Source organism: Stomoxys calcitrans, chromosome 3 (assembly GCF_963082655.1).
Source record: "Stomoxys calcitrans chromosome 3, idStoCalc2.1, whole genome shotgun sequence".
In the NCBI taxonomy this organism is placed as follows: Eukaryota; Metazoa; Arthropoda; class Insecta; order Diptera; family Muscidae; genus Stomoxys; species Stomoxys calcitrans.
In genome coordinates this window covers 124,257,542-124,282,160 of record NC_081554.1, presented here as the reverse complement: position 1 = coordinate 124,282,160, position 24,619 = coordinate 124,257,542, and the positions used below count along the sequence as shown (strand labels likewise).

General features: G+C 36.5%; 2 protein-coding genes across 5 annotated transcripts in view; both read left to right on the top strand.

The window, feature by feature from the left end:
• Nucleotides 1-6,777: 6,777 nt before the first annotated feature.
• LOC131996277 (uncharacterized) lies at nt 6,778-9,588 on the top strand. Its single transcript, XM_059365818.1, has 2 exons — nt 6,778-9,128; nt 9,186-9,588. Exons 1-2 carry the CDS (start codon nt 6,778-6,780, stop codon nt 9,586-9,588), a joined length of 2,754 nt encoding a protein of 917 aa, XP_059221801.1.
• A 9,753-nt stretch (nt 9,589-19,341) lies between these two features.
• LOC106088128 (dual oxidase) overlaps nt 19,342-24,619 on the top strand; it is a 143,340-nt gene continuing 138,062 nt past the window's right edge. For 2 of the 4 annotated variants that reach the window (XM_013253454.2, XM_013253451.2), the window contains exon 1: nt 19,342-19,467. The gene's annotated coding sequence lies outside the window, so the exon portion shown is untranslated. Of the gene's footprint in view, nt 19,511-20,017; nt 20,248-24,619 lie in introns of those variants that run through there. The other 2 variants (XM_013253452.2, XM_013253453.2) reach the window with 2 other exon arrangements.

The window sequence follows — 24,619 nt, the reverse complement described above, 5'->3', positions numbered from 1 at the left end:
GTAGTGTGGACCCCCAGAAACCTGGTCTCGAAAGTGGGTGTCAATTTCGTGCTCCACTACCCAATACCTTTCATTTGAGCCCCATATTGCCATGGTCGATAAATTTGTCCTCTTTAGGGGGTGTTTTGGTGGAGTGACGGCCCCTTAACACTTCGCCCTACATTTGGATATCAAATTCGTATTCTACCCTGAAATACCTTTTATTTGAGCCCCATATTGCCATGGTTGAAAAATATGTCCGATTCAGATTTGTTTTGGGGGCTGGGGCAGCCCCCCAAATACTTGGTCCCACAAAAGGATATCAGATACGTTTTCAACTCTTAAATACCTTTCGTTTAAGTCCCATATTGTCGCGATTGGTTTATATGTATAGTTGGTGGGTTTTGGGGGTGGGGCGGCCCCCTAGGCACCCCACCCGAAATTTGGATGCCAAACAAAATTTCAGCTAAATCGCACCACCCATCTCCGAGGTCTTGCGTTTTTGAAAATGTGGGTAAGGGGGAGGGTCCGCCCTCCTTCCGATGTAAATCCAGTAAAGAAAGGCAAGCGTCAGGTGGTGCCTATTTCATAATACCCTACACCTACCCTATAAGTACAAAGTGGGAGCTATATCTAATTCTGAACTATAATTTTGACGGACCTCGGCGGATGATAACAGATGGCTTATTAAACAATCTGTATCACATTTCGAGCAAAGATGTTCAAACTGTAATAAATACAGTTGACAAGTGACAACATTATGGCAAATTAACCAAAATCGGACGAGCATATATACGGAAACTATATCTAAATCTGAACCGATTCCGAGCAAAGTTTATAGATATTGTAAGATTCGAGGAAAACGTTGTACAAAGTTTTGGGAAGATTAGTCAATAAATGCGCTTGGAGTGGCTCTAGGAGTGAAAGTCGGGCGATATATATGTATATATGAGAGTTATATCTAAATCTGAACCGAGTCTATATGGAAGAGACATACAAACAAACCCAAATTAATTTTTATATATAGACGTTTTTACAAAAGGGTACTTCCCTTTATGGTAGAACAAAGGATAACTATATGGGCTCAATACTTTGAGTTAATATATATTGTTGCGTGGGCACTGTCCAAATGACAGAAAAACCATGCAAATTTTTTCATGACTCAATGCTTAATAGAATTTCAATGTAAAAAATTATCAAAGTAATTAATTAACTTTTTTAATCAATACTTTGTTTAGTTGGTCAAATATAAGTCAACATTTTTTGTGTGTTTTAAATGAAATTTGAGAGACAAAGCAAGCAAGACAATAGGCTTGCAGGCCTCTAATCAATAATACAAATTTCTAGGACCGATTTCAGCAAAAAAATTTATTTGAATACACAAATTTATTAATTAAACAGAGATTATCATTTTTTCTGTGTAGTAATACAACTCACTGTTTTAAAATTGTGTGAAATCGTAAAACACATGCTCCTTTCATTGGCTTGAGACCCCATCTCGTGACAGCTTTTTTCATATACGGTCCGTTAAGAAACTTAATGTGCGTATGGAAAATATTTAAATTTTTACCACATTTCAGCCAAATATAGACGCCAAGATGGACAGACGAAAGCAAAAAATTTTCCTTTGCTGGCTTTTGAAGTCTCATGATTCCAGTTTGTTTATTGTAATTTTGATCATTAATGACTCTAGAAGGGAAGGACTGTGGATTTTTTTAGAAAATCATGAACGTTTAATTGTATTTAATTTAGATATGACCATTAGTCACGGTTTGTTAAAATCTTAGATTTTAAATGTGGTTTGATGAAAATAAATTCATTTCTGTTTACAGTGTAAAAAAATATTACGTTTGCATGGTACAATAAATTTATTTAAAACGTAATTTATAAAGTTTGTTATTATAATTCTCTGAGAATGGCACAATTTGCATGGTTTGGGCGCCGTGTCATAGTGGAGTTAGGAGGAATGAAAGAGCAGGCGATTTGGCAGTGAACGTCAGAGAATTGCCGTTAATAAACTTGGTTAACCGAAGCATTTCGGGTCGACGCAGTCCGAGTTAAGGTCGTGGTAGACGAAGGGCAGGTTAACTCTGTGGAACAGCGAATCAGTCGGTAGGACGGCGAAAATTCAATGGGGAGATGCGGATCGTGAGAGGACGAGGCTATTACTGAAAAGAAGGGGGTCAGTATATCTTTCGGTATCATAACTGGACACATATGACTACGAGCCCACTTTATGCAAAATGGGTGCGCCAGGTGGAAGCAGGTGTAAGCATTGGAGCATATCCTATGTCATTGCCCGGCTTTCGCGGCTAAAAGACACCGGTACTCAGGTGAGGACACAAAACCTGACATAAACCATCTTAGTGACGTGGTACGGAAAACAATTAAGGATTTTTTAAGTAGCACCGAATTCTCAACTTAGATTTTCTTCTTCGAGGTTACCTTTTAGTATATAGAGCGCACAAAAAGCCGATTACTGGCTTAGGTGTATATACATAGTGGCATGCGACGGATTAACATCCGCACCCTCGTCTCAACCCAACCTTACCTATTATGATTTCCTGTGTTATAAATAATTTAAGAAAGTTATTCCGATTGGTCGGGTTTTTTCAAGAGAACGTAATTTTGCATTTCTTTGACGAAAAACTATTGTTACAAATTGATTATATATGTTCGAAGTCTGTAAAACAGTTTTAGGGTTAAAGTCTGGGAGTACAAGTCAGGGTGGTGGTATTAGGTCCGTGGAACAAACTCCCAAAAGAGTGGATATCATTACACTTGGCCGCAAATTCATACTCATCTCTTTAATAGGTACCTTATTCCAAAATTTTAATTTGTAATTTTTTTTTTTGGTTTATTATTTTGTACAAACAAAAATTCGCATATGTCGGTCCACCTATTTAGGCCATAAAAAATTTTAACCTAAGAATTCCAAACCCTTTTGAGGGGTTTGTTCTACTAATCTGATACCATCAATCTTACCTGGAATTTTTCAACTTCTATACCTTAGCCCAAAAATTATTCGAACAGTGTATTTGAGAAAATGGCCAAACTTTGTCAAATATTATATTAACGCCAAAATACAGAACACAGCACGCCAAACATCGGCCAAATCGAATAAAGAATGCGTCCTCCAGCGGCACAAGGATTCAAATTGGATGACCGGTCAAAATAAGTCAAATGCATAGTTCAGCACCTAAATTTTGTCCAATTTGGAAAAATTTGCTCAGGGCTTACTATTACAAATATGATAAATCTGATATTTATTTGTATCTGTTGGCCTCAGTTATATTCAAAAATAGCAGCGACATCGGATAAAATGTACGTGTTTTATGAGCTTAAGACGTCTTGGAAGACTGTCCAAATGAAGGCTAAATCAAGATATAGTCCCATAAAGCATATATTCGCTTTAACTCGCATATGGTTAAAATTTTTGTACCAAGTTTCAACTCAATATCTTAATTTTTGCAGATGAACATCCATCAAATAAAGACCCAAAACTTTCCACATACTTGGAATATATTGGATATTTACCTGGCAAATTCCCAATTAATAGCCAATGTGTGGAAATTTATTGGGTAGATGCCCATACCTGCTAATTTTTGATAATAAATATTTGAGATCGGTTTATATGACAGCTATAACAAAACAGTTTTATATTGAGTCTTCTTTTTACAACACATCAGAATATCCACTTCTTGATCGTCGTAAAATTCTAGGACCATTCGACCATACTTCCGTCTGTTGTAATCACGCTACATTGAGATATCGAGCTAAAATTTGGAACAGTGGGTAGTGTTAAGATCCCCAATATGCGCGTGGGGTATGGTCTAGATCGGATTGTATCTTAAGTTCTCGTACAGATCGATGCCCAGATTTAAGGTCTACGGCCCATAAAAATCAAATTTATTTCCCGATTTCTCTGAAATTTGATACAGTGAGCTGTGTTTTGCTGATTGACGTTCTTGCAAATATAGTTTAGAACGCCCATTTATTGGGGTTTTCCCCCACATAGACCGAACTCCCGGTTGAAGGTTTTTCTATCATAACTCGCATATTAATTACCCAATTTTGCTGAAATTTGGCACATAGCTCCATGTGCTAAACTCTTACATATGGACCAACTGTCACCATCAGCTGGGCAACAGCATATATATGCTATTTACTTGTTTTATGTTACATTATATAAAATTAATCAATTATAAATGTTAGTAGAAGATTGCGTGTACTTTGGTTAAGTTAAGAATTTTGGTCGGATGGGAGAAAATTTGGTTGGGTTTTTGATAAATTTTGGTTGAAAACATTTTTTTGTAGTGGCAACGCTGATGAAGTTACGCACCGTTTACCCAAATATTGGCGTTCACGAATATGCTTAATATATGGCGTATCAGTGTACGCCGCTATTCTGATGTAGGTACCTATGAAATGATAACATTTGATTCAAATTGCTGCCTTCTACACCTTAGACTTGGCACGGTGCTAGAAATGCTAAATTTTGCACTATCTATAGACAACACCATTACAAACGAAAACTACACAAACACAAAACATCCGTGCGTCATGTAGAAAAATTCTTTCTTGGACAAGCGAAATCACCATTAATTTGAGTCCCATATTGTCCCGATTGGCCTTCACGTCCATTAAAGGGGTTTTGTGACGGCCCCAGTTACTTGCCCCCATATTCCAATGCCAAATTCCTATATTCCTCCCAAAGTCCTTTTATTTAAGTCCTACATTGTTCCGGACCTTTCACTTAAGTCCCATGTTTTCCCGGTTGACCTTCATTTCAGTTGTGGGCTTTTTTTTCTGTGTTGGGCGGTTCCCCAGACGCTTGAAGTCTACAGTTAATGTCCGGTTCGTATTCCACTGGCAATGATCTTTTATATGATTCTCCTTCGGCTGATTTTCGTCTCGGGATGGCCCCAAAATACCTTTTTTGAGTCCCATATTGTCCCCAATCCAATATTTAACATTACATAGCTTATCACTTCTTCCAACCTGCACAATCTGTTCAAATTTCAAGAAAATCAGTTCAGCCATTTTCGACTGTATGCGAAGCAAACAAACAAATCCCATATCTTCGCGATGGGTCTACGTACCTGTTGAAGAGTGTTTTGGCGGCCACCTTGATGTTTGGAGTCTAATGCAAATAATCTACTTGTAAAAGTTGCAGACGGTCGCATGTAGAACGGGCTCCCATTATACACCAAAAATCTTGGAATATAGCACAAACTCCTCATCAATTCATACATCAAACTGAAGCAGGGAAACCACACCACAACATCCGAACAAAGTTTTTTAACACCAGGGCTCCGGTGAGCGAACATTTTATTATTATTTTATTGATTTTTGTTTGGAACAATTTCACTCAAAATCAAAAACTCCGAATAAACAAAAACAATCCAGAACAAATAAAATATATCTGCTGCCCTTGTCTAACGAACTTACGGATGACACATAATCGATAAACCAAACGAAAGTTATCGATAAGTAAATGCAAAAAGGTAGTGCAGGGTTCGAAGCTATGCCAAGTACCATTCAAACACCCAAGAGGAAATGTACTGAAATAACATCGCCGGAAAACTTACAAACAGCCAAACCAAATATGGAGTCAAGTGAATTAATTGATCTGATCAAAGATACTATTAATAATAATTTAGATGACAAGCTTAAAATGCTCCCAACAAAATCTGATTTGGAAGATATAAAACAAGAAATCACTTCTATAGGATCAGAAATAAATTCATTAAAAGCGGAGAATCAAAACCTGCGGGAGGAGCTTAATAAGGTAAAAAAGGAAAATGCAGAACAAAAAAAAGACATCACATGGTTACAAAATCAAATAAGGTCCAATAAAATATTTATAAAAGGATTAATTTCTGCTACCAAACCTATGGATGAAGTTAGAAAACTTTTCAGGGAAACATTAAAGATAACAGCGGATATATCAAATGTGCGTAAAGTTTTTGAACGTAATGGAAAAATGGCAGTGCTAGTGGAACTAGGTACCCCACAAGCTATAGATGAAGTTTTTCGCAACACTAAAAATTTGGCTGGCACAAACATATCAGTTGAACGAGACTTGATACCAAAAAGACAGCAACAAAAGAAAGCATTCCTGGGACTAAGGAAACAAATATTAGCAGTTAGCAAGCAATATAAGATTTTAGTAAGAGATGATAAACTCAAAATAAATAATATTTGGTTCAAATGGAATAACGAAAATAAGCTTATATGTGGTAATTCAAATGGAGAAGAGGAGCTAGTTAAACTATATGGAGAAAATATCAAATCAATTAACATCAACTTTAATCAACTAAGTCAAAATTTATTTTCAAAAAACTAAAAGTACCCACTACGGAAGAAAATTCTAAAACCTTATCAATTGTGGCATATAATATAAATGGGATTGAAAATAAATATTTATTCCCTACATTTTTCCAATACATTAAGCAGTTCGAAATATTTTTATTACAAGAAACTCATCTAGAAAAAGAAAAAACAGAAAGGGCAAGGTCTTACTTCAATGGATTTCATTTGTTTTTCAAACCTGCTATACGAATACACAGATTTGGTAGAGCTATTGGAGGAAGCATACTTGGTATAAGTAAAAATCTAAAAGATTTTGGAATATCGCATGAAGTCAATGAGAACGAAGATCTCACTATTAAATTGTTCAACAAGCACAATACCATTACTATAATTCCCCAATATTTAAGACCGGTTAGCTGGGATATTGATTTTAGGCGGTTAAAACAGATATTTCAAGATGTTGAAGTACCAAATGCTGTAATAATGGGAGATCTAAATGTTAGAATTGGAGAGCTGCGGCAGGATATAGGAGAATTTTACACTGAAAACTTTTATGCCGGTTATGAAGTCAGAAAATCGAAAGATAAGATTATAAATCAAAAAGGTAAACAATTTATACAATTCTGCAACGATTACAATATATTCGTATTAAATGGTGTAACCAAAGGCGACGAGGACGGAAAATGCACATATGTTAGCACAATGGGGGAATCGGTAAACGATATATGTGCTGTATCTAAAGAAACGTTGGATATTGTTAATGAATTTGTTGTCGATGATAAGGTGTGGTCCGATCATTTTCCTATAAACCTAAAACTGAATATGCAAATGGAAAAGGCAAAAAAGATGAACTTGCTACCAAAACTAATTTGGAAAGATAGTAGAAAAATTCAATACCAAAGTTCTCTAAATGAAAATTTTGATTGTAGCTTATCCACAAACGAAGAAATAGGTCTAACCGATGTCTGTAAATTAATCCAACTATCTTCTGTGCCATCGACTGAATTATACTCATTTGAGCCGAAATGTAAGTGGTATAATAACAATTGCAACAAGGCAAGAATAAAAAGCTTTCAATTATTAAACGTGTACAGAAAAACAAAAGATTCAGAAGACCGAAAAAGATATCTGTCAGCGCAAAATCATTACAAGATAGTATGCAATAACAGTAGAGCCGATTATTATAATGAAATGGCAAGTAGATTAAATTATGTTACAAACTCAAAAGATTGGTGGAAAGTCGCCAGGGAAATACGTTGCCACTATAATCAAGCAGGATCTGCCCTTACATCAAATATTTTCAAACGCTATTTTGAAAATTTATTAAATTCAGTACAAAAAAATGCCGTTATATATTACGCACCAACATTTACGGAAGACTTGGATTTAGATGGACCAATAATGATGTCAGAGTTGAAAAAGATACTACAAAATGTGAAGATTAATAAGGCTCCTGGCGAAGACAGAGTGCCGTATGAATTCTTCGTTAATGGTACGGAACAGCTGCACAAACAACTGCTTAGAATATATAATAAAATATACACAGAAGGAACAGCTGATCCAACATTTACAAAAACGATCATTTATCCAATATATAAAAAAGGAGATAGCAATGATCCGTCAAATTATAGAGGCATATCCTTTATGAACTGTGTAGCCAAAATATTTATGGGAGTTCTGAACGAACGCTTGTATAATTGGGTTGAAAAATATGGGATTCTGACTGAGTTTCAAGCAGGATTCCGTAAGAAATATTCAACGGTTGACAACATATATAACCTTTCAACTGTCATTAGTCTAAAGCTGGGGGAAAAAAGAAAAGTTTATGCCTTCTTCGTAGATTTTAAAGCGGCGTTTGACAATATATCCAGGCAAGCACTAATCTACAAACTCTTTCAGTTGGGTGTGTCCCACAAAATGGTATCTATGATAGAATCAATCTATAATAAAACGCAATCGGCAGCTTGGGACGGTTATGAATTATCTGAATACTTTGATACTACTAAAGGAGTGAAACAAGGATGCTTACTGTCACCATTACTATTCTCTCTTTATATCAATGACCTGTATGAATACCTTGAAGGCGGAATTTTTGTCGAAAATTTGAACCTACGGCTCCTACTATACGCTGATGACATTGTGTTGCTAGCAGACGACGTCCATGTATTACAGAATATGATACACAACCCAGAAATATACTGTAATACCTGGAACCTGGAAGTGAACCTATCAAAATCGGAAATTATGGTTTTCAGGAATGGAGGCAGACTAGCCAAACACGAAAAATGGAAATTTAATGGAAACGTAATTAAAATTACAAATGAATATAAATATTTAGGGGTAATATTCACACCAAAGATGACATTTACTAAACATATCCAAAATCGGAACAACCAAGCAAAAATTGCAATAAACGCAACATGGAAAAACTTTGTAGGCAGAACAGACATAAATATGAACGCAAAATGGAAATTGTTTTTAGCGGTTTGCAGATCCATTCAAACCTACGCTGCCCAAGTTTGGGGGTTCTGTCATTTCGAAGAAGTTGACTCCTTGCAACGTTATTTCTTAAAAAGGATTTTAAAACTACCAGTTTGTACTCCAAACTACGTACTCATGCTAGAAACGGAGGTAGAGGATACACATATATATACCCTGGGACTGCACTTAAAATATATAGGAAAAACTCTGTTTCAGCATTCGGGCGCTAGATTGCCAAACCAGCTATCCAATATTGCATTACGCAGAAATGTCTTCTGGGTAAAAGAACTGAAATCCTTAGCTGCAAGTATGGATATTCAATGGCCTGAAGCATTTCCTTCATCAAGCCTATGGTATGACTTTACCAAGAAACTTATAAACAGCTTAAAACTGAACCTCTATCAAAATAGGATTCACAGAAAAACGGAAAGCCAACAAAGAATATATAAATACCTGGACCCGAACAAAGCCTATCTCTATCTTAATGAGCGATACACATCAGAAAATATTACTTGGATATTTAAAGCTCGCAGTGGAATGATATCCCTGGGTTACAATAACTTTGAAGAGAATGAGTCGGAAAAAATGTGTAAGCTTTGCAACCTAAGAGAAACAGAAACTTTGGACCATTTCCTTGGAATTTGTCCGGTTCTAAGAGAATTTAGATTGGCCGCCTTTAGTAAAGCATCATTGAGCTTCGTAGAAGTACTCCATATACTAGACGGAATTGAAGTGGGAAATTGGGATAAGCTAACAACTTATTTACGAATGGCTTATAATTATCGGCAACTTTTATTAAATGAATATCATTAATTAAAATTTAAAGTTTATGCGACAGACGTTATACACATAGTCGCTAATAAATATTACTTCTTTCTAAGAATAAATGTACATATTTAGAAAATTAATTTTAAGTAACATATCTGCTATGAATCAAAGATTTTATTCGAATAAAGAAGTCCTACTACTACTACTACTAATGTAAAAAAAAAGATTCGTAATCTACTATCAAGGACCTTTCATTTAATTCACGTATTATCGCGCAGACCAACATGTCCTGTTTTGGGGGTGGCGGTTTTTGGAGTGGAACGTCCCTCAGACACTTCAGACCAAATGTTTTGTATTCATCCTCCCATATTGCCCCAATCGGTAAGCATGTTTTGTTTGGACGTTATTGGAGGATGGTGAGGCCAATCACAATCGGTATTTTTACTTATTTCAATTTTCAATCTCTACACCCAAGCAATTTCGAAATAAATAATTTTTAAAGATTAGGATAAGAAGGAGGTTCCGAAAAGTAAAATACACTATTTTCACCTTTAGGTTTGGCTTCTCTCTGAAAAGTTCATGAAAATCGATTCAGCCGTTTTTGAGTCTTTATGTAACATACCGACAAACAAAATATCACACAAAGCAAATCTTTGACATCTATCTCTATAAAATAAGGAATTTGTGTTTGTCTGTATTTGTTTGGGTTTCTAATTTTGTTCCGTATAGACTCAAAAACGGCTACACCGATTTCTTTCTAGTCCGGAAGGAGCACTAAGCTATATAATTTTTTGATATCGCAAGTGAGTCGGACCTTCCCTATCCCCCAAAGCTTGACCCATCAATAAAAGTGGACCGATCGGGACAATAAGGGGCTCAAATGAAAGGTATTGGCGAGTAGAATTCGAATTTGATTTTAACCATAAAGGAAAGGCTAAAGTCGGGCGGAGCCGACTATATAATACCCTACTCTTACACTACAATTATAAATTCGGGCAATAGATATATTTATATGAGAGTTATATCTAACTGTGAACCGACTTTTTCCGAACAGATCGTTTGAAAATTGTTGTTACTACGACAATTAAAGTGGAAATCGGGCGATACATATATATAGGATCTATATCCAAATCTGAACCGATTTTGATGAAATCTTGCATATATGTTAAGATCAGTAACAAAACAATTGGTGGTAAATTTTGTGCAGATCGGTTGAAAACTGTAGTTACTACGGCCATTAAAGTGCAAATCGGGCGATACATATATATGGGAGCTGTATCTAAATCGGAAACGATTTTTGCCGATACGACCTGTACCTTTATTACAAGTATACTCCATACTCACAGACGGACGTGGCTAAATCGAATCAGAAAGTCGATCGGTATTCTTATCAATGGCTCTAGCTCTTCTCCTTCTTGGTGTTGCAAACAAATGCACAAACCATTAATAGCCTGTATCACAGTGACGACTAAGGGTATACAAATTGGGTCCTCAAAATCACCGCTGGACCGATCAGGACAAAGTGGCACTCAATTGAATGGTATTCGGAAGTGATAACGAATATTGTTTGGAAAGAACAATAGACTTTATACCTTACCTCGAAAACTCATCCAAAATCAAAAGAGGACCAGACGGTACAATATGGATATCAAATGAAAGGTATTGGAAAGTAGGATTCGAAAATAGCCATGGGGCCGCCAATACTCCCAAACTGGACATATTTACCGACCGTAACAAATTGGGACTCAAGTGAAAGATATTTGGGAGTAGAGCACGAAATTAATATTCACTTTCGGGACTAATTGTCTGGGAGCTGCCCCACACCCATAACACACACTGCGATCAACGAATCTGATAGTAACACGAATCTGATAGTAAATTTTGATAACAAGTATCTCTGAGGTCGCCAAAACCTCGAAACCCCCTTAACGGACATATTTACCAATCTTGACATATTTGACAAATAGTAATTTACTATGACATTTTTCCACGTTTTAAAAGCGATTGCGAAGTGGAGCGGGTTTGATTGAAACTTAAGCTCAGCGTGCTTAATACCACTTGGCGTGCCGATAAGCACTTAGTTTTTGTACTGAAGTCTTACATGGCTTACATATTCAAAATTATCGCAACTATTATTGAAGGGATAACCACAAAAATTTTTTCTGATGTTTATGCAGAAATTCGAACCCTGGTCTTCAGTGACATTACCAAAGATGGCACTAGATAGACCGACAAAAGTGTAAATTCGATTGAATTCCAAAATATATAGATGAGGTAATGGCAACGTGATGAGAATCAACAGCGAGCGTCACTCACAACAAATTCAGTACCATATATTGGGGGATATACATCATTTGAATAGTAACCCGAATGAAAAATAGTCAGAAAGAGAATGCGGTAGAGCAGAGAGTGTTCATAGTTGATCATATGCTTTTCACCACTTTTGACAAGATGTCCGTCCATCGAATGAATAAAATATTGGAACTAAACTTTGACTATTTCCGAGTTTTTTAACCCTCCTACACTGGTACAAGCTTCCACAATAAGCTATCTTAGATAGAAAATAAAGAATTTTGAAAAAAAAAATCTATGAACAGTAGGAACTGCGGGAATAAATTATGGTAGTTCTATGAATAGATGACCGGAAAAAAAGAAAAAATTTACTTAGTGAATGCCATCATACGGGAGGCCAACGAAACCCAGTGGTCCGCCTATTACGAAAAAACATAAACTGCTGTTTGCAGATGTGCCATAAATTCTTTAAAAAAAAAAACTTATATATTACATCTTATCTTATAATTGAAAATATATACAACGCATAAATTTTTTTCTAATTTTCTCCACAAAGATAAAATTTTAGCGATTTTAAAGACGAAAAATTTACTAAAATCATATTTATGCGATTAAACAAATAAATAGCTCCAAACATTTTCAAAAAAACATATCAATATATAGGAAATGTTTTAACTATCGTTAATGCGTAAAAAATATTAAGGTAGATCTTTCAAAAGTAAGCTATTTTAAATTTAAAATCAGCAGTCAGTGTTTGCTGATATCAGCAAACTTATTTTTCTGGGTGTGGAGGACGAACTTCCCCAAAGCCCACACAAACGGACATGCTTATCGATTGGGGCAATATGGATATCAAATGAAAGGTATTCAAGAGAAGAGTGCAAGCCTTATATAATAATTTAATAGCACGCGTCGTAGGCCCGTCCCAACCCCAAAAACCGTCCAAAATTGACAAATGGACACGGGAATCAATCGAAAGGTATTTGAGAGTAAAATACGAAAACTATATACAAATTTGGGTCAATTCGCAGGGAGACGCACTTCAAAATTGTGTATACCAAACGGCACAATATGAGCTTCTAATGGATGTGAGAGTTAAATGCGAATAAAAATAATTTTCAAATGTTAAAAGGGGGACGTAAACCTTCTGGGTGTAGCCAAGCACACCGAGCCAGCTAGTAATGAGATAAAAGAAGAAGAAGATGCTAATTTTTTGAGTTTTTTTACGGAGGCTTTTTTTATGGAAGAAGCAAAAGACGTGGACCCACCTCTTACAATAAACAACAATATCGCACAGAGTGACTGAGCAGGATCGTTCATGATTCTTTTTTAAACCCACCACAGAAGGATGGGGGTTTATTCATTTTGTCATTCCGTTTACGTCGTAAAAATCTAAGACGTTGTAGCTATATCCGTCCGTTCATGATTTCAATTAGTATATCAGTGTCTTGCACCTAAGGGATTTCTCTCGTATTTTTACCTAACTACTGTTGTAGTAAACGAGGTCACCGTAGCGCAGAGGTTAACATGTCCGCCTATGACGCTGAACGCCTGGGTTCGAATCCTGTCCAGACCATCGGATAAAATGTTCAGCGGTGATTTTCCCCTCCTAATGCTGGCAACGTTTGTGAGGTACTATGCCATGTAAAACTTCTCTCCAAAGAGGTGTCGCACTGCGGCACGCCGTTCGGACTCGGCTATAAAAAGGAGGTCCCTTATAATTGAGCTTAAACTTGATTCGGACTGCACTCATTGATATGTGAGAAGTTTGCCCCTGTTTCTTAGTGGAATGTTCATGGGCAAAATTCCAATTTTACTGTTCTTGTAATATGGCTTTGCATTAGCACAAACAAAGAGTCTTAAGTGAAAGGCAACAATAATACTTTTTTATGTAATTTCCTAATTTTAGCAACTTCTAGTTAGATTTTCAAAAGTCTCAACTTTTTTGGCTCAGGGGAATATCTATCAGTAACAGTACTCTTGTATATATATATATATATATATATATATATATATATATATATATATATATATATATATATATATAGATGACAACTATCGTTTTGTTTCTTTAATATAAACACACAAGAATCATTTCTTGTATTAATAAAATATCCTAAAAATCCCATTTACAATTCTTAATGACTTGGGTTTTTTCACAAATGCAAATGGGAAAACCACTACGTCTATATAGGATATGGGGAATACCTTAATGAGTGATTGCAGCGCAGACATAGCAAAGCAACAAAACTGTAACACATCAATTTTGTATAAATTCTTCAAATTTGCCTACATATGAAATATATCTTTTTTCACTCAGTTCTCCTCCATCGCTTCATGATGCAATTTCTTAAACGATTTGTAATTAATAAATAATAAACAGATTTACAACCTACCCTTACCTTACATATTAAGAGATTGATTTATATTTGTGTAGTTTTAGCTCCCATTGTATAAATTTATTGATTTTGCTAAAATAATGGGAGAACATTTTTGAAGTCATTTCAATTGCGTTGAGTTTAATGCAAGAGAGAATTTACGTTCGTACATTCTCTCCAGTATATGGGAATGCAAGCGTACTCTCTCATGTGTGTTTGCCGATATATAACGAAAGACTTAAGACACAAACTGCCACAGTGTTGCTCTATTTTTTAATGACACAAAAATGGTTGATGTTCTGCTCAGCAAGACTCAATTCATGTGGTTGAAGAATTCAATGGTGGTTTTAGAAAAAAAAGAAGATTTCGATACAGTGGTTCTCAATCGTTAAATGTTTTGTTGTATACATAAAAGACAAAGGGTTGTGCTTGGCTTGTTTGTTTGTTAGTTTCCTTACCAGTTTCATAAAGACTCAAAAACGGCTGAACCGATTTCTATGAACATTTAAGTTAAATGTCGAACTGGTCCAGTGGGTTAAAATAGGGTACTTTATTTTTTGATATCCGAAGGGGAGGGGAGGGGACCCTCACCCTCATGGGTGCATCGATTTATGCAAGTGAAATCGATATAAAATGGAGTGGGGTGGAATTACCTAGGGGAAAGGTGCCCCGGTAGCCGAGTTGGTCGCGTGCTCAGTGCTCGGATTACCAGTACGGGGGTGGTGGGTTCGATTCCCACAACCAGAGGCGTTGGTCTGTCGCTATTGTGGTGTCACAATGGACTTTTAATTGTCTAAGTGAGTCTTTTAATTTTCTAAGTGAGACTGTTCCTCTTACCTAACTTAATGTAACCAATATAGGGGAACGTCCCACCCACAAAACCTTCTAATTGACATCCCAAAACGATGAGGATAATGTGGGGGTCAAATGAAAAGTGTTTAAGAGTAGAGTACGTCGGCAAATGAACATACATAATTACCAATTGCCACAAAATGGGTATCAATTAAAATGTTTTGCGATGTAGAATATGAATCTGATATTAACGTCAGAGACTAAATATAGGCGGGCTGCTCCAGCTCCAAAAAACTCTCCGAATTTACCGATTGGAATAGTTGCTAAAACTTCCGCACACACAATGGATTTCCCAATGATGTCCTAGAAGAGTGTTTCGCAGCTCATACGGAAAAGGGATTCCAGAAGATTGTTTTAATCATCGCGGGGACGAACTTTCTTCTAAAATTATGAGAAATAAGAAATATCCAACATTGTAACAGCAACTTTTCATAGGACTTAAAAATAAGTAGCCACAGTCATGTTCACATTGCAAGCGAGTTCAGCCACATTTCGAAATGTTTTCCAATGGATGCAATGTCATGTGTGCACGGAAACTGTTGATCAGGTAGTTCTTTACAATAATATTTCACAAAATTAAAATCATTTTTCCGACATACGCCGAAAAAAAACACCTAAACATGACTAAACGTAATGTAGTAAATAATACCATAAAACAAAAGGCAAAAATTTTTTTCATTTCAGTAGTAATACGTCTTTAATATATTGACAGATTGCACTTAAAACAGCAGAATTTGTTTGCTGAAACAGCAGCAGTAATGTCTACTTTCCCTTTTCAGCAAACAAAACTACTGTTTTAGCAAATATGTTTGCTATTTTGAAAAACAAATTTCTTTGGGTATCGAATGAAAGGTTTTTGTAAGTAGAGTACAAATCTAATATAAGAATAGTGTCTTATGTGTCAGGATGCATTGCATTCGTTACCTCATTAACCTTACTATTCACTCACCAAGCTATGCTATGCATGCATATAAAACATAGTGGAGGTAGTATTTGTTGATTTATGTTTAAAATGTCTGAATGTCTTAGTTGGTGGGCAACGAATAGCCAACGAACTGTATGGTGAAAAATTGTTTCCTATAGTGTAAAGTTCTCCCGGCTGGAACGTTATTTGCTGTGACTTATTTGTACGAAAATAAACAGCACTGAGTCCTGGTCATATGTTCAGGCAAAGTGTTCCATCCATAATCCGATCCACGAATAGGAATAAAAGAGAGTGAAAAAGGACAAAGTCTTGGGGCGCACCTGCTGTTAATTAATGATGACATGTCTACAACAACTCGTAATGTCCTTCCGACCGGCTATCAAAATTACAATAGTGTATCAATTAAAAACAAGTAATATAAGGCAAAGTCGGAAGGACAACAGGGAGTCTACCAACAACTTTAAAGCATATATAGCTTTTAATGAAGTTATAGCTAATATATAGAAGCTATATCTACACAGAAAAAAAAATAAGTAAGAAATTTGTATGTGGAAAAGTTAATTCTCAACGAATCTGAGCATAAAATTGATGATATTAATTGTTGAAGTAGGTTTGTAGAGACTTGACAACCAAAATAATTTAAAGTTTGTGGATTTTCAACAAAGTCTTTCTTTAAGTTATAGGTTAGACTCACTTATCATTAATTACTTGCAAACCAAGGTCATTTTTTATTTAAACTTATAGTAGAAAATTCAGCTAAAAAATATGTATTTCGTATTCAAAATTTATTTTTAAAGTAGTGGATAAATTTGAGATCATTTTTTATCCAGTTATAACTAATTATATACAGTTTGATCCAATCAAATCTGATCATATCATTTTTTTCCTACTCGGAATAATAGTTTGCACAACAACGGCCTTTCAGCAATACATTTTTACTTTGGGTCGATGAGATTCAAAATAAGTGGTTGCTGGAAAATGAACAAATGTTGTCGTTGTTTTTATTTTTTGTTCATATATTTATTGCAAATTAATTTACAAAAAAATTAAAGGGATAATAAAGACAAGCAGCCAGTATTTTGCCATATAAAGAATAGGATATACATAACAGTAAATTCATATAATAAATAAATTTTTAAATATTTTTTAATTTACAATTTGGAAGGTGATCTGTAAGATGTTTGCAAACTAGATTCTGGATGAAATCTAATAAAGATATTTCATTATTTTTGATATGGAAACATGCGATGTGGTGCCTCATTGTTTAAGTGCTATTACAATTCTTTGCTATTACAATACTTTTTTATAAGACGCTGGCTATATTTCATATAGATATTAATCATAATTGTGGGTGTTTTATTTGCAAACTTTGCTGCCGAATCAGCTAACTCGTTTCCTTCTATGTTTACATGGGCTGGTTTGTACATAATTATAGTATTTGTACTTCGCAATAAATGCTCCTTTGTGCGGTTAATTAATGGATCCGAAATTTTGTGCGAGCATAGTGCCTCAATTGAGGACAAGCTGTCGATACATATTAATAACTTTTCATTCTTTGGCTTGCATTGTATTGCCTCTTCAATTGCTGTTATTGCTGCTGTAAATATGGATGCAAATGAAGGAATGACACCTGTTTTGATAAGTTTATTTGTTTTGTCAACAATAGCAAAAGAGTTGGATGATATTATATTATAGTGCATTCCTTTAAATTTACTTTTTTGGTCTGAGTGGAGTTTTGGAGTTGTTTATTTGAAGCGTTTGACTTAGTTATACCAATATCGTATATGAAGCGTGAGTTTATGTCCGTCCAATATGGTTGAGTGATTCGGAATTTCGAAGGCCTGTTTAGGGATATAAACAATTTGTTGGCTAATTGGTAGGCTATTGTTGTTTGAATTTTTGGTTTTATTTTCAAGTTTTGGAGGTTGGCTGAATCATCGTAAATTATATTCTTTCGCTGATACTTTTCAGAATATTTACTCTTTGGATTTGTGCACGATATTTTTTTTATTGAATATCAAGTCTAAAATTCTCAGTTCTGCAGCATTTTCAAAAAGTGTATTGTAGAAGTTGGGATTGCTTACAAAACAATTCCTTTTACGACAACTACAATATGTAAGTGTTTACATTTTGTTTCGGATATTTTGGCGCCTGATATTCGACTCCATGTCTTGAGGTCTCCCAAGACATCATTAATATAATTCTGCATGCCTTAGTTGTTCTTAACTATTAAGAATAAGTAAAGGTCGCCGGCATATAAACATTGTTGAATACGCTTTCATTATTTCTTTGATTTTTTCGAAAGCAATTAGAAACAAAACTACTGATAATGGCGATCCCTGTGAGATATCATTATCGAAAGCTGTTTGCAAGGACATTAAAGGAACGATTGGTAAGAAAAGATTTCGCAAAATTGTATGCTTTTTTTTCTCTATCTTCGAAGCTTGAAGATGGTTGGTAGTATGCAATGGACACCGACCATATCGAATGCCTTTTCAAAATCGATGCTAAAAATAAAACAATGGTTTCGGCGAGAGGGATTATTTGCTAAAAAGTATTCTAGGTGAATGAGTGCACCTAAGGTACAGGTGTTAGGTTTAAAACCGGTTTGTTTAGTGTCGATGAGGTTATTGTGCTGTAAGAACCAAGAGATACGTCTAGTATCAGTTTTTTATAGTAGTTTACTAGTGCAGGGTATTAGTGAAATTGGCCTACATAATTCACTTTCAATGTTGCTTTTGGATGGTTTTATGCAAATAACATAAAATTTTTCCAAAAAATGAACATCAATATTAGTTGCTCATCGAAAACGTAATAACCACGAAAAAATGTTTGTATTTTTCCTCATATTCGTCATACAATCGCCCGCGAATCTTCTGGAAGAAGGTTACTCGCCCACACGATTCTAAGATCTTCCAAGACACTTCCGACTCACTCTTTAGCAACTCATATGGAAGATTCGCGGAACACTCTTCCAGAAGGTTCGTCTTGATGGCACAACTCCTCAAGACGGGGGAATCGTCTACGATACTTAGACGAGCTCGACTGCGATCATAACCTTAATCTAGAAGATTCGCGGAATATTATCGAAATCGAAAATGTTTGTCATATTTTATTGCGATTATGTACACTTTGTAGTGTATGCACCCATATGGAGGATCACTAGATTGGGAATCAATGTGAGCATAAAACCGACTAGAGTGAGAAAATTATATCCAAAGTGTTTTGTTTATTTCTCTTTGCAGTGGTTGTTGTTAAGATGCCATAAAGATTCCGTGTTGAGCTCAGCGGTTCGATGGCCACTTTACTCACAGGCAGACTGACTGGCTGGCTGGCTGGCTGTGGAGCTCTTAGCACACACATGTTTGCCCCAGCAAACATTTTCAGTTATTAACGGACTTTCAACGGTTGCGGACGGCTCTAGCGGGAGAACAAAGGCAGCACCCACTCCAATCGACTCGAAATTAATACGAAGCGGTAAATACAGAAAAGAAAAAAAGTAGAAGTGCCCAAAAGAAGAGTAAGAGAAGAAGGAAGAAACTTGAAAGCAAAACATATAAACTGCGAGAAGAGAAACTAAACAGCACCCAACGACTCGCATAATCATCCCAAAGATGAGAGGGGAGCGAAAATACTCGACGCCAAAACGATGAAGTGAAGACACATTAAATTGTCGAGGTTTTTTCTCCACAGGGCTACACAATATGGTGAAACCCCAACGGAAAACCAAAATATTTGCCATTAATTATTGGACGAAACTAAGAAAAGAAGTGCTTAACAAAAATCGTTTGCAAATGATCATACTCGCGGCAGATAAATCGGAATCTTAGTTCTTGTAATTGCCCACAATAACGCAAAGCCATTTATTCGCAGCATCGATCCGAATGCTCGACAGTTTCAAGGGCTTTCGTGGTGTATTCATTCGTTCGTTACTTCAAAAGCAAGCAATCAAAGCAACGATAAAAAGAAGTATTAAAAAACCAAAAGAAGTCAAAACAAAAAAAATATATTAAAAGAATTCCTCACAATTTGAGTCCATTATAGAAATCATTCATTTTCTTCTACAAAACATTTCTATTGAGCAAAAGTGTATTTATCATGACGTGGAATGTCATGTTGTGAGCGTGGTATGTTTAAGTGTCTGTCGCCGTCTTCGTTGCCATCGTCGTCATGTGTAGCTAACATGCTCCGCGAATAAGTGCGTCCGTAAACACCGCTTACGATCGCCTCGCCGTTGTACAATTCAAAGAAAAAGAAGTAATTTCACCTAAAATAATTTCCTATTTGTTCCAACAACAACAGCACCATACTTGTCCGTCCACCAACGAAAAGTGAATGTATAAATGTTGGTAGTGGTTTTTTTTTGTTGCTTGCAAGTCAGTGTTGCCACATAATACCGCTGAATTGTCTCAAAATAATAATACGCAATCCCACAAAATTTCGTCCAGTCGCAAAAATCATATTGAAGTTTAACATTTTTGGTTTTTTTTTTTTTTTTTTTTTAATTATGCTAATAAAATATTAAAAGCTTCATAACACACAACTCAAAACTACGTTCAGTTAAACCGATCTTGTGCCACACACAGTAAGCAGAGTTTTGTCTTCTAAGTGAAGGTTTGCAATAACAATAATAAAATGTTTGGAAATGGCAAAACAAATCTGTGAAACAAGTAGGGATTTAAGGAAACAAGTTCGGACCTGTCGAATCTTGGAAACCCACGAACCACACTTACTAGGGATGCCAAAAGGGGATCGGTATATATGGGAGCTATATCAGGCTATACACCGATTTGGATCGTACCAAATCGGATAATAATTGCGGCTTCTAGGGGCCCACGTAGTCAGTCGAGTCGTTAGTTCCACAGACGGACGGACATGGCTAGATCAACTTAAAGGTACCTTCATATTATTCAAATATTTGATCCAACTTATTTTATAATATTTCGTACATTCTTAATTTTATATTCATATTAGAAACATTTCTTTATTTTGTTTGCTCAAAAACAATTCAAATAGCGTTAACTTGATTAGATCAAAAAAGGCTTTTAATTTGTGTTTTTTTACAAATTTTTTGTGACATCAAACAAGGAAACACAAATTTTACATGCAATCGAATGTAGGGCAAATAAAAAACCTTTTTTTATCTAATGGTTAACGCTATTTGATTTGTTTTTGCACAACCAAAATGCGTCTAATGTGAATACAATATCAAGAATGTACGAATTTGACGTATTTTGAGCTAAAGCAACAAAACAAGATGGATCAAACATATGATTAATCTGAACGTACCTACGCCAAGACGATGAAGACTATATCATACACATTATTGGCTCTCAGATCAATATTTCGTTGTGCTATAAACGGAATGAATAGTTTAGTATACCCTCATCGTATGGTGGGGGTCCCAACATATGCTTTTCTTTAAGTATTCGCAAAAAGTACTCCTTTTTCCTTCGAGTTTTCGTTAACATTGACCAAATCATTTAATTTTTATAAAGCGCAGGTTTTAAATGCAACAAGTAAAAAAGTGTTGAGTTCGGCCGGTCCCAATCTTGGGAACCCACCACCATGGATTCTGCTAAAAATTTACACTATATAAACTTAACTACCACCAAACTTCTGCCAAACCAAGCAAAATGTAGTCTTCTAGGAACAGTAGATGGCTAATCGGGAGATGGATTTATGTGAGAGCTATATTAGGTTATAGGCCGATTTGGATCGTACATAGCAAGGCTGCTGGAAGACAAAACAGAACATAGCACTCAAAGTTTCAGCCAAAATTTATAACAAATGAGTCTTCCAAAGGCTCAAGATGTAAAATCGGTAGATCGGTTTAAATGGGAGCTATATCAGGTTATATTGGGTTGCCCAAAAAGTAATTGCGGATTTTCATTATAGTCGGCGTTGACAAATTTTTTCACAGCTTGTGACTCTGTAATTGCATTCTTTCTTCTGTCAGTTATAAGGTGTTACTTATAGCTTTCTTTAAAAAAAAAGTGTAAAAAAAGTATATTTGATTAAAGTTCATTCTAAGTTTTATTAAAAATGCATTTACTTTCTTTTAAAAAATCCGCAATTACTTTTTGGGCCACCCAATAGATCGATATGAATCATACTTACCATGATTGTTGGAAATCGTAACCGAACACTTCCTGCAAAAATTCAGCCCGGTCGGATAATAATTGCGGGTGCTAGATTCTCAAGAAGTCAAATCGAAGGACCACTTTATATGGTAGCTATAACCAAATCTGAACCGATGTAGCCCATTTGCAATCCCCATCAATAAGAAGTATCTGTGGGGTGTTACAAACGGAATGACTAGATAAGTATACCCCCATCGTATGATTTTGGATATTTAGATTGTTTCAAATCACACCGTTATCTGAAGTCTAATTCGGCCATTATTATATCCATCACCATAGGACGGGGGAATGCTAATCTAGTCATTCTGTTTATAAAAGCAAATTTGCCCATGAACATTCCATTAAGGAACAGGGGCAAACTTCTCTCACAAACCAATGGGTACTGTCTGATTCAAGTTTAAGCTCAACGATTAGGGGTCTCCGCCGAGTCCGAACGGCGTGCTGCAGTGCTACACCTCTTTTGGGGGTTTTTACACGGCTAAACAGAAGAAATACTGATTGGGATAAATTTCGGCACACCTTCTGCACGACTATCCCTTCTAGAAAAGAAAAGGACCCTTAATGACTCGCTTGAGTCAGCATGTCCAAGCCAATAGACAAACAGCGACCGCCATGGTGGACCCCAGAATTGGTTGGTCTAAGGAAGGGCTGCAGAAAACTGTTCAATAGCGATAGCCACAAGGGCTATAGTTCCACGATTGGAACGCGTTACGGCAAATATTTTTGCTGTTGTTACTAACAAATTTCTCTAAATGTGCAGACTCGAAAGAGGTTGATAGAGGTTTGGGCAAAGATCCCAGGAGAGCGCCTGTCTCGGCAACAGCATTCACATAGTAAGGACAATTTCACTGAAACAGCGCTTTACGACCTAACCGCCTACATAGAGGGTTCTCTCGACGTCAACCATGGAGGAGTTGAATTTTCTGGCCATCAACGCAACCGTAAAAAAGTTTATTAATAAAAATAAAAGATGCTTTACGACAGGCGTGGGATCTGTAGATCGAAACAGATGTATCAGTAGATGAACACCTCAAGGAGGTATACTGTCTCCTCTACTTTGACATATGGCCAGTAAAATATATCTGACGTGGTTATTGTGGTTAGTGATACATTTCAGGAAGCTTTAAGTACGACAGCGAAATGGCCTACCGAAAGTGGTCTAGGCATAAATCCGTGTTAGGCAGAAGGAGTTCTTCTCAGCAGGTGATATAAGTTACCTACAGTGGCACCTGTCTTCTTGGGAGGAGGGAATGTTCCATTTACTGAAAGCGCAAAATACCTGGGTGGACAAGAAATTGAACAACATCTCCTACTCAAATCCTGCATTGAAAGGCCAAGAGAGGCAACCCTATGCATTTGCAAGAGAGCCATTGGCTAAAGTAGGGGGTTTAAACCGTGCGTCAAGCACTGGGTATATAATCCAGTTGTCAGGATATTGTGGCTAAACAAATTGATGCGACCACTGCAGTGAGACTAAGGGAGCTTTGATACAATGCCCGATGTTCCAGGCAGTATGGATTACACATTGCCTGACCAGGTGGGTTAGAAGGTTACCCAGCCACTGCAGTGTGTATCATGACGAGATCATAACAATTAAAGATGTGGTGGAATGGCAAAGACATCATGTCATAACGACGATTGGCATAAATATTTTCTCAGACAGCCTGGCAGGCATTGTATCTCTGGAGAACATGTTTCTGAATTCAAAAACCACCCACGAATGTCGCAGATCTCTCAACGAACGGGCTGAACAGTTGAATATTCACCTATTCTGAGTGTCGGGCCACAGAGATATCCCAAGAAATTGTAGTGCGGACGAGCTTGCGAGACCATCTTCCACATTGCAGGGGATCTTGAATCTTTGGGGATGCCTCTAGCGACATATAAGCTAAGTTTTCAGGATCAGGCTCGAAGGGCATCGAATGACAGATGGTCACAAAGTGAGGGTTTTTACAGGTCACTGTTTGGTCGGAAAACATGCTGACAGACTGTAGGTTGCAAGTAACGACTTCCGCAGAAGCTGCGGAAACCTTGAGGAAGAGGAGACTATAGAACAACTGATGCGTGTGTGTCCCGCACTGGCAATGGGAGCAGTTCCAGTTTTGGTTCTCATTTTTTTGAGAACTTGTGTGGTTTAGCGGATGTGAACGTTTGCAAGATATTGGGGTTTTTAAAGCGATCATCTTCCTTCTGCTGTTCCTGTGGTATCACAATGGACGGAAACGTCTAAATGAGCCCGATGTCAGACGGCCACTTAAACCTAACCTATCGCCTCCGAATTTTAGCGACATTTGCGAGGTACTATGCCATGTAAAAATTTCTCTCCAGGGAGGTGTCGCACTGCGGCTTGCCGTTCCGACACGGCTATAAAAAAAAGTTCCTTGTCAATGAGCTTAAACCTAATTTAGACAGCACTCATTGGTGTGTCAGATGTTTGCCATATATGTCAATGTTCTTTTTCTGCGCACTTGCCAATAATCTGGCAA